The sequence below is a fragment of the Felis catus genome, chromosome B2, assembly GCF_018350175.1.
Source record: "Felis catus isolate Fca126 chromosome B2, F.catus_Fca126_mat1.0, whole genome shotgun sequence".
NCBI lineage: Eukaryota > Metazoa > Chordata > Mammalia > Carnivora > Felidae > Felis > Felis catus.
Window position 1 is genome coordinate 22686074 of NC_058372.1, and position 16952 is coordinate 22703025.

Here is a 16952-nt window from a genome sequence, read left to right on the forward strand (position 1 = left end):
GGAACTGAGTTAGGATTTAGGGACTAACTTCTACATGCATGGCATTGGATCATGTGTTTTTGGTATTCTCTAAATAGCCTATGTTCCTGCACTTCAATTGAGGCCCAGAGGACAGAGACCATTTTTCATTCTCTTTTGTCTCCCCACCCCATCTCTTCCTCAATGCCCAGCTGCCCTGAGGATTCTTCAGAGGACATAGTTTCAGGCTGGAGAGGATTCCTTACTTCTCTAACTCTGTCACAGAACAAGCTCTGAGATAGGATGCCTTTCTTTTATGAAGCAAGAATTTATTATGTACCTGTAGTTACCTCAGTTTACCTTCACATTCTCAAACCTATGCCCATTTTATGGAGGAGAAAACTGGGAAGCATCACTCAAAAGGCAACATCCCTCAGAAGTGACAAGCTGGTCACAGGATTCAGTTGGCTCCATGACCACACCATACTGCCTGGTGTTTTCTAGAGAAGCCTCACTCTGCAATTTTAGTTTCCAAAAGCAGCCACCTTCTTTCTGCAAGTAACAACCTGGGCTGGCTGGCCATCCCTGACCGGCCGTGAGTTTTGATGTCTCTTCATTCTGCCCCAGGGCCTGGAGACAATCAATCAGAACTCCCCTACTAGAGGCTCTGGTTCTTCGCAGGTCCCAATGGGGCCCAAGACAGGGTCACCCCACTCTGAGCCTGCCTATTCCTTCTCTGCAGGAGAGGAAGGAAGACCCCAGAATTTTGCTGGCTTCTCTGTGGCAGACATGGAAGCTGCTCCTGCCTGATCAGTACCTGGGCGAGTCTGCTCCGGGTGCACGGGCCCTGCAGATGCTGTCAGAGCTGCCCATTTATAGACAATGGCCAGGCGCCCAAATTTTCCCCAGGCAGCCTGACTGCACGCTTCACCTCCCAGCCCGGCTGTGTGGAACTCTCCATCTGTATTGATCACACTGGCTTACCACTGCAGACAGAAAGCCGCTCTGTAATCTGCTGGGGAAGGCACAGCGCTACCCGGCATGGCGATTACAACTCAGCTCAGGGAAATCAGCCTCTGGTCTTGAGCTCAGCCCAGCAGCCTTTTTTTCCTCAGTGGAATTTTCCCCAGGCTTGCTCGGCGCAGACCCAGGGATAGCAAATTGACCACTCCTCAGTGCTCTGGTGCTGCCATGGAAATCAGTAAAGGCAGCCTCAAGGGCAGGGTCTAAACCAGCACATCTTGATGGAGAGCATGCACACCCATTATCTCTGTGCTCAGGGTCCCCAAACTCCAATCTTTGGCCAACCTCCAATGACCATTTTCTGCACTTTATGCCTCCCTCACCCTTGGCAGAGAAATCGCTGCATGATCCCAGCAAGAGTGATGGAGTTGCAATGTGGCCAGGACTTTAGAGGCCGTCCGGTGCTCCTTTTACCAGTGAGAAAACAAGCCCAGAGAAGTTAACTGACTTGCGCAAGGTCACACAGCCGTGCAGGTAGAAGTTGTATGAAAATAATCCAGGCCTTCTGATTTGGTGATCACCTCCCCCTCCCCCACAGCATTCTAGGCTGTTTTTCTTTCTTTACTTAAGGGACTCCTCTAAGCCCTGCACAATTTTGGGCTACAGATTCAGGAGAGCCTAGAGATGATCACTTTCCTTTGGGGAGGCCAGAGAGATTTGTGAGGGGACCCACCAGGGATGACAGTGCTAAAGGAGAGCACACTCCAGGGCCCAGGCGGCTCACAGAAAAGTAGGCAGAAGGTGAGCATTGTTTGGGCCACAGCAGGGAAGAGTGAGGGGAACACATGTGTGCACCAAGTCAGTGTCAGCTGCCCTCAAGCATCCGAATGTCCCAGGAGGGGCAGCAAATGCCTGCTTCCCCTGGCAATATTGACACCCAGACCAGTGACTGTCAGGTAATTCCTGTGCTCTGTTCACTGCATCAGTTGAAACCGAAAATGCATCACCCTCCAGGAGGGTTGGCATGGAGGACATCTGAGGCAGTGAAGGCAGGCGTCAGGTTGGTCACCTCCAGTATATTCAGAGATGATCAGAGGAGGGTCGCACAATGGCTGGATGTCCCCAGCCGGCAGCCTCTGCAATTCTCTCCTCTTTTCCCATCCCCAACTTCCTGTTCCCTGCCTTGGGCCAGTTTTCCCCCTCTCCCTCTCCACCCCATCTAGACTTTCCAGGCCTGTGTCCCACTTTCTGAAGGACCTGCCTATGAGGTAACTGGCTAGAGAATTGGGCCAATGCAGAAGGATGGCCGTGGTGGCTGGTGATTTTCACAGTTTGCCTATCCTTGGATAACTTCCCAAATCTACATCGATGTGCCAAGTCCGGGCCAGTCTCCATGCCTCCGTGGGCCTCTGTTTCCACATCTGAAGCTCTGGGTCTTTTTAAGCAAGAGCAACCATGCCTCCCATGAGGATGGTGCTATTACTTTTTAAAAAAATGTTCTTGTCTTAAAAAATGTTTGTGCTCTGAATTCAGACAGCACAGACCTGAGCTCCAGCTTTGCCCCATCTTCACAGCCTGCCCTCCAATCCTCAGTGTCCCCATCTGTATTATGGGGTTGATAAAGTCAACCACATGGTTTGTTTGAAGGACTGAGTGAGATGATGCATGGGAAGTGCTCAGCCCAGTGTTATCCCAATAAATGTAACATGTTCACATGTCCTCATTATTTATGAAACAGGTAGGGCATATTCTAGCATCAAAATGATAGATGCATAAATGGAACTCCAAGAAGTGACTCATCTAGAAGCAGAGGTTTCAGGGTCTGTGGACACCTCCCAATGCTACCTCCTCAGTATCTCTGTTTCTGATGAGCTATCTGCCACTCCTTGGGAGGTTTGGAAAATGCAGAGTGGGTTCTCATTGCTCACACAGTCCTGACTGCATGCAAGAATCCCAGAATAAAATCTGTGTGTCTGACATTCCTCAAGGTTTGCCTTCATGATTAATTTTATAGATGAAGAAGTTAAGGCCCAGAGATGTTGAGTGGCATCCCTGGGGGTCACACAGCTTATTCTCCCCTCACTCCCACCTCCATCTCTGTGCCCGGAGATGCTGTCCCTTCTCCTGATTCAAGGTTCGATCTAGGTTGTCCTTACTTTGCCCATTCACAGATCTTGGAGCGGGAACTCAGGGGTCTTGTAGTCCAGGACCTTCTGGGCACAAGAAGACCCTCCTGAGCAATGCCTGACCCAGCCCCCTCGCACACTATCCCGAGTTGGTGGGATTCCAAGGTCACACTTTGCTCCTATCTTCCACGTAGCTGCAGTTGTCCAGTGGCTGTTCCTCTGCTCAGGCCAAAATGTGTCTGTCAACTCCACCCAGTAGGCCTGGGGTTAGGAAGAGGCCCCAGAGAGGGCCATAGCAGAGCAGGTGAGACCAGGGACCCAGCTCATCCTGGGGGGCTCACAGCCCAGTGAGTTACCACCAATCTGCAGGGACAATGAGCCCAAAAGTCACTTCTGCAGGGGGCAAAGCCTGACCTTCCCTCGTGGCTCCAGTGGGGCCAGAAGCACAGCCAGTTCCCCTCATCTGCCATCTGTGTCTGCTGTGCTGACTTCACTCTCAGGTTGCAAGGACAGTTGAGTAGATGCCATCAGAGAACACAACTCCTGAAGGAGCAGCGTCTGGGTGGGGATGGAGTTCACGTTCACAGGTGTTTGATGCTCATCCTTATTAAACCCAGTCCAGAGAACTTATTCCTGGCCAGCACATGTCCTGGCCTCAGAGGGGAGGAAGGCAAGTGGGCAGCAACCCTTGAGAGGGTTTTCCTCTTGGGATAATATTCAAGGCTGGATGAAGAGAGGGTGGTTGGCCCTGCCTTCCACAATGTTAGGGCTACTTAGGGGTCCAACTCCAGTTTTTAGGAAGGAAACACAAATATTTTCAGGCTTCAAGTGAAGCAAAGCATGTGCCTTGTCTCAGAGGAATCCAGTCACAACCTTCAAACAGGCTCACAGTGCTCCCCCCAGGACCCTCCCCAACTCTTGTCCCTCTCCACAGCACCCCCCCCCCCCAGGTTGGGCCTCACAGTCAGGAAGAGCTCAAAATTCCAAGCTGTTATTATGACCTCACAGGGGGCCTCTGACATCCCCATGAGCCAACACTGTGCATGGGGAAACAGGGCTATGACTGAAACAACATTTGGGCCTAGAACCTCACTGCTGCCGGGCTCGGAAGCCCAGGGATCTGGCAGGTCTGAGCAAAACAGCAGCTCAGGCCCGTCTGTGCGTCCTGAGCTGCCCTGTCCCTCAGCTCTCTGTAAGTGCTTGGGGATGGCAGGGAAAGTTGGGCCCTAGTGGGGAGTCCCTCCCAAACAGTGGGCACGATGAGGCCTCTGGGTGTGACCTGAGAGCCCATTTGACCACCAAGCATCCTGCAGCCCACTGTCCTCAGCTGTTTCAGCAGATCAGCTGTGCTCATTCCAGGTCTTTAAGTTTATCTCTTTTTTTTTTTTTTTTTTGGCTCCCTCTGAGAGGCAAATGTTCTAACAAAGATGTGAGATACTGGAAGAAGGCATTAATTTCAATAGTCACTTAAAAGCAATTGCTTGGGAAATATCTCATTTTCCCATTAAATGCTGCACAGCCAAAACCTCAGGTGATTCTCTTCCTTTCCTCTCCCTGGCCCCTTCCACCTCCATGTGCTAACCCCCCTTCCCCTCTGCCAACAGCTCACAACCAGCAGATCATTTCCCAGTCCTGTCCTAAAATTATATCCTGAGTACATAAATGATTCCATTTGGCTAATAAGCAACCTCTAGACAGCAAATGCCTGACAGGTGACTTACCCTAAAGAAATCATCCTGGAGGGGCTTCCCCCCAAGGTGGGTGTCATCTTAGGAGCACAGAGCAGGTGGCTAATCATGTTAGCAGCTTTGTGAACACTCCATTCTTGGTGCAGGGGGACTGGCAGGCACACAGGGGCCTGGAGAGGGGGCAGCCTGCCCTCTGAGGTCTCTCCTTGCTAATGAGACATGGATGATGTAAAGAATGCATTTCCAGGTCTTCCCTGGCCTTCCAGTAGACAAAAGTCTGAAGAGGCGTGTCTTTCAAGACCTGTCTCAGGGGAAGCTGTGATCCAGGTGGGGCTGAGCCTGACAGACGTAGTGGATGATTTGAAAAATTGATTGTGGTCTTTCACTGCAAAACCGGGAGAGAAGTCCTGGCTGCCTCCCTTCCTCCCCATCTGAAGGCCCTGGGGCCTGACTGAGACAGAGCTAGAGGCTGGAAAAGGGGAGTCTTGGCCTGTCCCCCATTTTCCCAGTCTCCCCATGCCCCTGACCCCCAACCCCCTACTTGTCTTCCAACTACAGGCTCTCCTCTCTGGTTCCATTACTGCAGGGCCCCACTCTAAGATGCCATCTAATGTAATCTCTCTCTAAGGGAGACCTACAAAACACACCTGCCCCCTCTTTCACAGAGATTCTGATTATTATTATTATTAAAAGTAAGAGTTGACTATATGTGACAGACTTCCGCAGGCTCAATTCCAGCTGTCAATTTCATTGACAGTTTACAGAAGAACTGAGGCCCAGAGAAGCTCAGTCATGTCCCCTGAAGTCACACTGCTGGATTCTGAGGATTTGAGCCCAGATTCTCTTGGTTCTGGGGCCTGAATACATGATTGCATGGCAGCACTCTCCATCTAGCCTGCAAGACTCAAGGAAATTCATCTCCAATGAGGAAGCTTCGAGTCCCGGCAGTGAGGAGCTCTCTGGAGCAGGATACTGATCCCATAGACTTCATATGGCTTCACAGCTGCTAGCACCTGCAGCCTCTCCTCCCTGAGTAAGAGAGGAGCATGGAAAACAGTATGGCAGGCCCTCAAAAAAATTCAAAATAGAGCTACCATGAGATTCATCAATCCCACTTCTAGGTATGTATCAAGGGAAACAAAATCAAGTTCTCAAAGAGATATCTGCACCTCCCTGTTCATTGCAGCATTATTTACGACAGCCAACATATGGGAACAACCCAAGTGCCCTTCAAGAGATGAATGGGTAAAGAAAATGTGGTCTATACGTACATAACTCAACCTTTAAAAAAAAGGAAATCCTACCCTTTGCGAAAACATAGAAGAACCTGGAGGACATTGTACTAAGTGAAGTAAGACAGACACAGAAAGAGAAATACTGCATGATACTTTAATGTATGTGGAATCTAAAATAGTCAAACTCATAGGAGTGGAGAGTAGAATGGTGGTTGCGAGGGGCTGGGGGTTGGGGGCACATGGGAAGATATTGGTCATAGCCAAATACAAAATTACAGTTATACAGGAGGAGCTAGTTCTGGGGATTTAAAGTACAACATGGTGGGGTGCCTGGGTGGCATATTCAGTTAAGCATCCAACTCTTGATTTCAGCTTGGGTCATGATCTCATAGTTCATGGAATTGAGCCCCATGTCAGTCTCTGTACTGAGCATGGAGCCTGCTTGGGATTCTCTCTCTTTTCTCCTTTCCAGCTCTCTTTCTCTCTCTCTCTCTCTCTCTCTCTCTCTCTCTCTCAAAATAAATAAATAAACATTTTTAAAAAATAAAGTACAACATGGTGACTCTGGTTAAGAATATGTATTATACTTGAAATTTGCTAAGAGGGTAGATCTTAAGTGTTCTCACCAAAAGAAAAAAAGGAAGAAGGAAAATGGTAATTAATCAAGGTGATAGGTTAATTAGTTTGATTGAGGTGCTCCTTTCACAATGTATGCGTATATGAAAACATCAAACATGGGGGCACCTGGGTGGCTCAGTCGGCTCAGGTCATGATCTCACAGCTCGTGAGTTCGAGCCCTACATCAGGGTCTGCACTGGCAGCTCAGAGCCTGGAGCTTACTTTGGGTTCTGTCTCTCCTCTCTCTTTCTGCCCTTCCCCTGCTTATGTTCTCTCTTTAAAAAATAAACTTAAAAAAAGAAAGAAAACTTCAAACAGTATACCTTGAATATATACAATTTTTATTTATCAATTATACCTCAATAAATGTGGGGTGAAAGGAGAGACAGACCAGGAGCCACCAGCTCTGCATACAATTATGAGTCTCATCTTACTGATTCCCACCTTAGGGAGAGAAGCTGAGGCTCAGAGAGGCTGAATCAAATGATAAGGTCACATAGATTTAAGGTCTCTTCTCTTCTCTAGGCAATGGGCTTTAAGGCTGTCGTTCTCTTCTTCCCTGTAATTTGATGGCTCTGAGTTGCCCTTCTTGGGCTTTGGTGCAGCTGAGCTCTTGCATCAGCCTGCATATACATGTGCACTTAGAGACGTGAATGCTGTAATTTCCTTGTTCACGCACAGTCTATCCCAGGGCTGGGGGGTGAGACGGCAAGAGAAGGGGTCTTGAGGGTCAAGACCATGTGGGAAGGCTGGGCCACTGAACCCAGAGTGTGGCTCAAGTCAGCCAGCCCGGCTCCTGAAGCCACACACACATAGGAAGGTGTTATCCCATTTCAGCAGCTGCCCTGATGCCACAGGAGGCCACGCAGCTGTTGGAGGCTGCTCTGGTCTGTCTGGGGTCACTCTAGCCAAGGTCTGGTCTTTCCTTCAGAGCAGAAAATCAAAGCACATTGAAGAAAACCCTGAGAAGGCTATCGTTTTCCAAATTTGAGTGCCTGGGGTGGAATTCTGGTCCGATGTTTGGAGGACTGACTTTTGTGAAGTAATGTGTCTGGGACAAGTGATGGTTCCTTCTTTTCCTACTGTCTGGTCTGCTCCTGCCAGACTCACCAGCAGAGTGGAGAGAAAGAGCGATTGAGTTCTATGATCTAAGGGATCCCAGGTGCCCCAAGGCAGCCATAGAGCCACACCATTTGGAGAGCCCAGTTTTATGCTTTCCACAGCCTCCTGCTGCTGGTGCTTGAGGAGGATGACAAAGCAGCAGCAGCCTCAGCCGGTCCAGGCTCAGGAAGTGTGGGGCGAGGTTCTCGGTGTAGGAGTACGATTATAGGCTTGGACAACAGAGAGACCTGGTTCCATTGATATATTCCATGTAAACTTGGGCAAGTCTCAGCCTCTCCAAGCCTCAATTTCTTCACCCGTGCATTGGGGACAAGAGTGTCAATTCTGCAGGGCTAGTGTGAAAATTAAATGAGAATCTTAATAGAAGCCTAGAAATGTCAGCATCATAATGATGGTAGTCTATTACTGCCTACAACTCACATTTTCTCAGCACTGACTGCAGACCAAGCTCTGTGCTAAGCATTCATATTAACTGTCCCAAATACCAATCAAAACCATGATGAGATGCCACCTCATGCCTATCAGAATGGCTAAAATTAACAACACAAGAAACAACAGGTGTTGACCGGACGCAGAGAAAGGGAAGCCCTTTTGCACTGTTGGTGGAAATGTAAACTGGTAGAGCCACTCTGAACCGTGTGGGGGTTCCTCAGAAAGTTAAGAATAGAACTACCCTATGACCCAGCAATTGCACTACTAGATATTTACCCAAAGGATACAAAAAGTGGCAGATGCACCCCAATGTTTATAGCAGCATTATCAACAATAACCAAACTATGGAGAGAACCCAAATGTCCATCAACTGACGAATGGATAAAGAAGATGTGGAATACATATACAATGGTGTATTACTCAGCCATCAAAAAGAGTGTAAATTTTGTCATTTGCAATGATGTGGATGGAGCTAGAATGTATTACGCTAAACGAAATCAATCAATCAGAGAAAGACAAACACCATATGATTTCACTCATACGTGGAATTTAAGAAACAAAACAGATGAACATGTGGGAAGAGGGACAAAAAGAGGAGAGAAGGAAACAAACCATAAAAGTCCTTTAATGATAGAGAACAAACTGAAGGTTGGTGGAGGGAGGTGGGCGGGGGATGGGCTAGTTGGGTGTTAAGTACGAGGGAAGTCACTTGTTGTGCTGAGCGCCGGGTGTATGTAAGTGCTGAATTGCATACACTGAATTCCACTCCTGAAACCAATATTTCACTGTATGTTAACTAACTAGAATTTACATTAAAAAATTGAAAAAAAAATATTAACTGTCCCACATAGTCATCCTAAAAATCAAATGAGGTATGTATTATTACTATCCCCATTTTGTAGATGGGAAGACTAAGACTCCAAAAGGCTAAGTGGGCTTTCCAGAATCACTGCACATGTGTATGCAGACAGTAAGTCATAAGAAGCCCAAGTCATTGGATATCTACCTTTCTCTCCCGCCATTATCACACAATCACTTAAGTGGTGGTTGTTCCTTTAACTGAATGAGCGCACCTGCTGTTTCCAAGTCTGTGGACCTTCCCACATCCATACCACACAGAGTTCTTCAGTTATGCCATGAAATAGGACATGCATTGTTTTTTATTTTCAAAATGAAGAAAGCGAGGCATTGCAGAGTTAAGTTACACACAGCTAGCAAGTGGCAGAGAGTGGAAGAAAACCAGCATTTATGAGCACTTACTCTATGCCAAGCGCTGTGATTATTTCAAGCTTCTGTTGTCGCCGATCTGCAGGGAAGCTTTGGGGGATGTTGGAATTTCCTTGACTTCTCATAACTACCCTGTGAAGAAAGTCTGATTGTTTATTTTCTTATGTTACAGACAAGGAAACTGAGGTCCAGAGCATTTAATTAGACTCCAAAGCTTGTTAACAAGGAAGGAGAGGGTTCCTTTCTGCTTTTTAGGGAATGTGTAGACAACCCCGATTCCCACCTGAGGACGAGATGGAGATGAGTTCTGTTCGTCCCACGTACTCCTGCCCACCCCCCAAATCCCACAGATCAGTTAGGGAAGGCTTTCGAGGCCCTGGCTTCCCAACAGAGTGAAGGCATGGGTCAGAAAGGGCTGCTGCTTTTGTGGGTGGCCAGGGGGACCGAAATGCTGTGCTCCCCACTCCTGGATGCTTCCCCATCTCCTCCTCCCTATGTCCCCAGTAAACCCCGGGAGGACTGGAATGCTAGCAGGTATGGGAAACAGCCAGAAGCCATACATCCAGCCTCTGGTGATGCAAGGGTATCCTGCACTCTGGTTGTGGTGGAAGTCATCTTTCCTAGACAGCCAGGCACAGCGCCACTGAAAAGATTGGTGTTGAGCAGTGTCTAGAAGGATCCTGAGGAACAGACAGACATAACTGCAGGTGAAAGCAGAGGCCTATGGCAAGCCATCCTCTCTGGCCCCTGAGAGACCCAGGGGGTGGGCTACCTTGTCATTATCTCCAGCATTAGACCCCATCTTTTTGTTCGCTTCCAATATTGGTAACATAATTTGGGGCATACATCCAATATGGGAATGTTTATTGATTTGCAAATTCTATTAATGTGCCACTGAGCTAGTGAAGGCATCCCAAAGCAGACACCAATATTGATATTACAAGGGGACAATAAGAAACCCTAATTAGAATTTCTGATGCTTTCTCCCTGCACGTATGACAAGTCCCCCATGGTGTGGCCCCTCTGGCCTGGGAGCCACTGCTTTTAGACCTTGGTAGAGAGCCGGCTGGGGCCCTGGCAGGGCTTGGGCTTCAGGAGGCTGTTTAGTGAGGGCTTTGGAAGCACAGGCTTTGGAGGGAGTGGGTTTGGAGCCCTTCTCTGCCTCTGAGGAGACATGTGGCCTAGGAATTGACCTTCCTCCTTGAAGCCTCTGTTTCCTCACTGCTGAAATGAGGCAGACCACCCTGTTGTGCAGAGTTGATAAGGTGACAACCATGGGGCCTAGCACTGGGGAGGTACTGAAGTGGCCTGGGTACCTGGATATCAGTCCCAAGGATGAGGTCTAAGTTAGGAGGGACTGATGGCACAGGAGAGAAGTCCAAGGACCAAGGACCCACTCTGCTCTTGAGCTCATCCCCTCCCCTAAGCTGGGTGGGCCTCCACAGGGAAGCCACACCAGTGTCACTCCAGGTAGAACTCCATTAACAGAAACGCACACATTCATAAGTTCAGTTTAATCCTTCTGGCATCTTCCCAGTTTTGTTCGCAAAAGCTTGCACGTCCCTTTGGCAACTTAGAAAGCAGAGTAAAACCAGAAAAAGAATTCTGGAGAAGTAGAAATTTATTTTTGACCTGGAACAGCTTCATGATATGAGACCGACACTCTCTCCGAGTCAAGGCAGAGACTTGACCCCCACCCACTCCGCTGCCCCAGGCCATTTATTTAGCAGGACCCACATCATTCTCAGGAGGCTCCTGAATGAGCTGGGGGCCCTATCATTAGCAGGATGTGTGAAGCCACTGACCATGCCCCGGGGTAGCTCCTGTGGCCTGGGACAGGGTGTTCCAGGGGATAGCAGTCCAGGGCCAGTCCATCCCAATATGGCTCCCCCTGAAAGAACCACTTTCACACTGTTGCCAAATTAAACTTTCATTTGGGCAGGGGAGGGAAGTGGTGGGTAAAGGTGGAACATGGGGAGAACTGGCCACAGGCAGAGGGGGCAGCTGCTCTGGCTTCCCTGGGAACCACAGCCCTGTCTCTCATACATCCTACCTCGGAGCACTCACATCCGAGCTTTATGAGCGGGTATTAGATTCCACTGCGGCTGCAGTGGGCATGTTGATGGAGAGTTCAGCTGGGCTGCAAGGACACATCCCTGGTGCAGTCCTGGATCACAAACACTGTGGCTGAGGGGGGGCGCGGTGGTGGCGGGGAGGACAGGGTGACCTGGATACATCCTCCCTAATAACCCCACACTCTTTACTAGTTACCTTCAGTGTCTTTTGCCCTTCCATCCCCTTCAAAATGAAGATACTCACAATACCTATCACCATCCTTAGCGCAAAGTTGCATAATCTTTCACTTTCCCTGAGCCCTGGCCTGCCAGTCTCTGCTGCAGCCACTGTGAGGACAGGACGAATTCATTTGCAAAGGACAAGCACAAGCCTCTGGTGGGAAACAAATGCAATGTACCACAGTAAATGGGAGCAGCTTAAAAAAAAAAAAAGGACAAAATCCATTGGGGACCCTGTTGCCATAGGAACTGGTGTTACAGCTTGCTTCCGATAATTAATGGAGGGTTTTGCTATTACAGTATTCTTGAAACTTCGCTCTCCCCTGTGCTGCACTGCAGAATGCAGCATCGCCTCCCCATTCATAAATATTTCATTACCACCGGCTGCTGCATTTCATCATGGAGGATAACACTTGGCCTAATCCACCCCTCGCCAAACTCCTGTTGTCCTGTCAGAGAAGCAGAGCTTTTTTCCCTCTTCCTTCTGCAGCTTCCATTTACCTGGTGTGAAGCTTTCTTCATTCCCCAACCTCAAAGGGCGGCTTCACTGGCTTTGTTTTCAGATCCTGACATCTATCCCCCGTGCCTCATCTTCCTTTCCTAGAGGTCGGGTTGGCCTCCGCCTGAGGCATCTGTCCAGCTCAGGGCCCTGCTGCCTCTCTGTGTCCCCTTGGATGGTGGCCTGGAAGGATGCTGGGCTTTCCATCCTGGTTTTGCAAGGTGCTGGCTCAGCTTCAGGTCCCTCATGGTTCAGTGGAGACATGGCCTGACCCACAGGGTCAGAGAGGGAGGAAGTGAGCCTGTGCTGCCCTGGGATGTGCTCACATGGTGGTTGCTGGTGCTGGTTTGTTCTCAGATTTCCTGTGTTTATCTAGATGAAATCATATCCATGTTATTTTATTTTATTTTATTTTATTTTATTTTTTAAAATGTTTTATTCACTTATTTTGAGAGAGAAAGAATGCAAGCAGGGGAGGGGCAGAGAGGGAGAGAGAGAAAGAACCCCAAGCAGGCTTCGTGCTTGAACTCACAAACCATGAGATAAATGACCTGAGCAGAAACCAAGAGTCAGACGCTTAACTGACTGAGCCATCCAAGTGCCCCTTTTCTTTTATTTTAAAAGAAGGGCTTGTTCCTCCTGGCTGCCAGGGCTGCCTGGCTCCTGGCTGCCAGCTGCTTCTGGAACCACGTGTGGACTCTGTGGCGAGAGCTGGCTCTGGCGAGGGCCCTTCACTGGAACTTGAGGGAAAGGACATTGAGCTATAAAAGGAGCTGTCTAAGGGCAAGAGGGAGGAGTCCTGAGCAAGGGGGAGCAGCAAGGTGGATTCATGTGCATAAAGTGTAGAAAACTAGTCTCAGGCTCACCTTCCCCCCAGGACTCAGCCAAACACACCTTCCCTCTTGTATCTCCTAAAAGCGTTTTAAGGCTCAATTAGTGAACATTTACTCAGGGCTCTTTGAGTCTTGCTCTAGGAAGAGGCAGAGCAGTGGGGGTGGATGGAGTCTGCTGCTCCTCCAGGTGAGGCAGCAACACTGGGAGAGGGGGGCTGGGGGCTCAGAAGCCCAGCTGCTAGCAGATACTGAGCACTGGCCTGGGGGGAGACTTGGGGAAATTCCCCCGGGCTCTGGGCTTGTTTCCCTTCTGCCTCCCATAAGAATATAAGCACCAGCGTCACTCTCTACCAGCCCCAACTGTACAGTCTCCCGAGTTTTGATAAAAGGGTGTATGCCCTCTGTGATGCCTCTGCGCCCAGCCTACTCTGGGTCACCGTGGCATCCCCTTTCCAAGCCATCCCCAGACTGCAGGGAAAGTGGGGGCAGATGCCTGGGAAGCCGCTCACTGCAGACAGGCCTGAATGCGTGGCCCCCCATGGTCCACTTTTCTCCACGCTCCTCTCTCAAGGCACAGGGTCTAGGCAGATGTGCACTCCCAGGGGCCAGAGCCAGGTGAAAGAGGCGCCAAGGACAGGAAGAACCAGACAGGATCAAAACTGGGGAGATCAAATTGTGCCAGGGAGTCCCAGGAAAGAGTTCAAGGAAGACAGAAGACAAGGCCAAGAAGGTTAGAAATGGTGGGACTTCTGCAGGAACCAGGAACCAGAAGCAGAGAGCCAAGCAGGACTAAGCACAGACACGTCCAGCCAATAGGAACACCTAGATGCTCCTTTGCAGTGGTCTCTACTATGGGGCCCAAGCGAGTCAGGCCAGCTAAAAGCATGAATGTGGGATAATGTCAGCCTCCGTGATTGCATTGCTTTTACTGCTTTTAGCTCCTTCTCCAAACCCTGCCTACATCATAGATACTGGCTTGATGGGTGCTACTGAGTTCCAGAACCATGTCTTCCACAACCATCAGTCATGCCAGTGTAGACAGTGGGCCAGAGGCTACCCATAGAGACACTCTTCCCTGCCCCTGAATTCCCCAAGCTGCCTCCATGAGTTCAGGACTCTCTGACAGAACTTCCAGCCTTCTTTTCAGTCTGAGGGGGAAGCTGGTCCAAGACTCGGTGCTCATTCCAGAAGCCCCTGATGCCCTGGAACTATCTAATATTCCTATCTAAATGCTTTGACTTATAAGACCAGAGACCTGGGCTCAGTTGAGCATCTGACTTCGGCTCAGGTCGTGATCTCACAGCCCTCGTTGGGCTCTCTGCTGTCAGCACAGAGCCTGCTTTGGATCCTCTGTCCCCCTCTCTCTCTCTGCACCTCCCCCACCCACACTCTGTCTCAAAAATAAATAAACATTAAAAACAAGACCATGGACCTAGGGTGTACCCTCAACCTCCTGCCCCTGGGGACATTTTCTGGAATCCTGGCCTGCTCTGATTCTGCAGGGCCAGTCTTCGAGGTGGGCTCATACCAGCCTCAAAAAGCCTGGACCTCTCCACACCTAGTCTCAGTGGGACAAGCCTCTGCAAGGCCAGCTTGTGGGAGTCTTCTTCTGCAAGTTCTCTTTCTAGCCTCATCTGTTCCAGTTTCTGGGACACAAATTTAACTCCCCTGCCCACAGTGCTCACCACCTTCTCTGCCTATTTTTTTTCTTAACTATGGTAAGATGCACACATAACATAAAAAGTACCATCTTAATCATTTTAAGTGTATGGTCCTGTGATATTAACTATATTCACAATGTCCTGCAACCATCACCATCTCCAGAACTTTCTCATTTTGCAAACCTGAAATTCTGTCCCTTTAAATACTAACTCCCCCTTCCCTCCCTCTGCCCCTGGCACCCACCCTTCCACTGTGTGTCTCTAAGAAGTAGGCTGATCTAGGAACCTCACGTATGTGGAATCACATAGTATTTGTCCTGTTGTGACTGGTTTGGCTATTTCACTGGGCATGATGTGTTCAAGCTTCCTCCATGTTGTAGCATGTGCCAGAATTTCCTTCCTTTCTAAAGCTGAATAATATTCCACTGTATGTATACACATTTTGTTTCATCCATTCACCCATCAACGGACGCGTACGTTGATTATACCTTTTGGCTAATGTGTGTAATGCTGCTAGGAATGCGAGGATACTAATATCTGTCTGAGTCTCTGCTTTGACTTTGGCATACATACCCAGAAGTGGAATTGCTGGACTGCATGGTAATTCTATGCTTAGTTTTTTTTGAGAAATGGCCATACTGTTTTCCACAGTGGCTGCACCATTTTACATTCCCACCAGCAGTGCACAAAGTTCCAATTTCCCCACATTCTTAACAATACTTGTTATTTCCTGTTGTTTTTGTTTTTGTTTTTGTTTTACTACTCACCATCATAATGGGTGTGAAATGGTCTCACTGTGGTTTAATTCACACTACCCTAATGATTAGGGATGTCAAGCCTCATTTCATGTCCTTTTTGGACATTGGAGAAATGTCTCTTCAAGTCCTTTGCCCATTTTTCAGCAGGTGTCTCAATAAGTGTTTGTATTTTTGTTGAGTTACAGGAGTTCAGCTTGTTCTGGAGCTTTTGAGGCAGGCACCTTTGCTATGAGTGAACCCGAGTGATATTCAGACACACACACCTTTAATTGTCCTTTGGAGTCTGGTCTCCCCAATCACATCTCCTTCATCAGGATCCACCTACCTGCCCTCTTGGGGGCCATCTCCAGTCTCTTTTTTTGCAGGCAGTAGTAAGAAGCACAGGAGCATTTTCAGGTTTGGGGACACCATGGCTCCCCTTGGGCAGAATGTGTGATGCATTGTTTTTGTGACCTTCCCCTTCCTACTGGTGCCTGGGCCTTGCTGACCTTGGGTCCCAGGAGCACTCTCCATTGATGACTTCTGGGAAGTTTCCACAGAGCTCCTGTATCACATTTTCCCAGGTCAAAGCCAAACATTTCATTACAGCTTCAAAGATTCAGCACCACATGCACTTCAGGGAAGCTCAAGGGCAAGGAAAAAGGAAACGTGGACCAGAAGTATTCTTTCAGTCCATTATTGCTACTATGAGAAGTGTGTAAGTACTCGCCTTCCAGATCCCATTGTGTTCTGTGCCAGCGCATTTGCTGGGCATCTACTCTGAGCCACACACCAAGCTGGGTGCTGATCCCACAGCCTTCCCTGACAGCTTCACCTTATTCCCCACAGGTTTCTGCTTTCCAGCTCCAGGGAAGCCCCGGGGGAGTCAGTGCCACAGAAGGGAGAGAAGTCAGGGGAGAAAAGAACAAAGATGGAAAAGGGTAGGAAGACTTTCCCTCTGTCCTCTGCTCCCATTCAGGGGAGGAGCCCCAACCCCACACTTGTTTGCTTAGGAGAAGTGGACCAGCTTCTCAGGTCTGGATTTCGTGGAGCCAAGCTGTACTAAGGCAGAAGGAAGCCTGGGTCAGGGTCTGACTTTCAAGGAAAAAGGTTTCTCCTAACATTGAGGAAATCTGACATATTTGTAGGTTAGCTCTGCCATCATAGGGGAAGACATCTGTCCTTCAGAACAAGCCCAGGGAGCCAGGTAGGGAGTGGGGGACAGGGTGACGGAAGCAGGAGGGAAAGGAGGGAAACACTGGAAAAGAGAAACAATGGTAGGCAGAGGTGGGCTGTGGAGGAGGGGGAGAAAGTGTTCATGAATACAGAATGTTATTTGAAGAGCGATTAGCACAGCACCCAGTGTCTATGACATGCTTAAAGAATGCCCATCACATCACCAACTAAGGCTGGCCCCACCAATCTATGAAATGGGGGGTTTCTACAGCAGCAACACCCCCTCTCCTCTTGACTTGCCACCCACCCATCCCCACCCTCACTTTTCTGTGGAAAATAAGGACTCAGGGTGTGGCCTCTGGAACATTATAAATCTCTCCAGG

General features: G+C 49.0%; 1 protein-coding gene and 1 long non-coding RNA gene across 4 annotated transcripts in view; one reads left to right on the forward strand and one right to left on the reverse strand.

The window, feature by feature from the left end:
* FARS2 (phenylalanyl-tRNA synthetase 2, mitochondrial) overlaps positions 1-16952 on the reverse strand; it is a 618373-nt gene that overhangs the window by 28233 nt on the left and 573188 nt on the right. Inside the window, exons 10-11 of one of the 3 annotated variants that reach the window (XR_006598610.1) lie at positions 12165-12534; positions 9391-9501 (exon numbers count right to left, since the gene is read on the reverse strand). The exons of 1 other annotated variant lie outside the window; for it this stretch is intronic. Coding sequence is in view for 1 of the 2 variants with exons in the window: in XM_019830299.3 (XP_019685858.1) it covers positions 12531-12534 (4 nt within the window). In the remaining variant the exon portion in view is untranslated. Of the gene's footprint in view, positions 1-9390; positions 9502-10972; positions 12535-16952 lie in introns of those variants that run through there. One more of the 3 variants, XM_019830299.3, reaches the window with a different exon arrangement.
* LOC109499589 lies at positions 4067-5840 on the forward strand. Its single transcript, XR_002156926.3, has 2 exons — positions 4067-4239; positions 5493-5840. It is a non-coding gene; the product is annotated as an uncharacterized LOC109499589 (long non-coding RNA).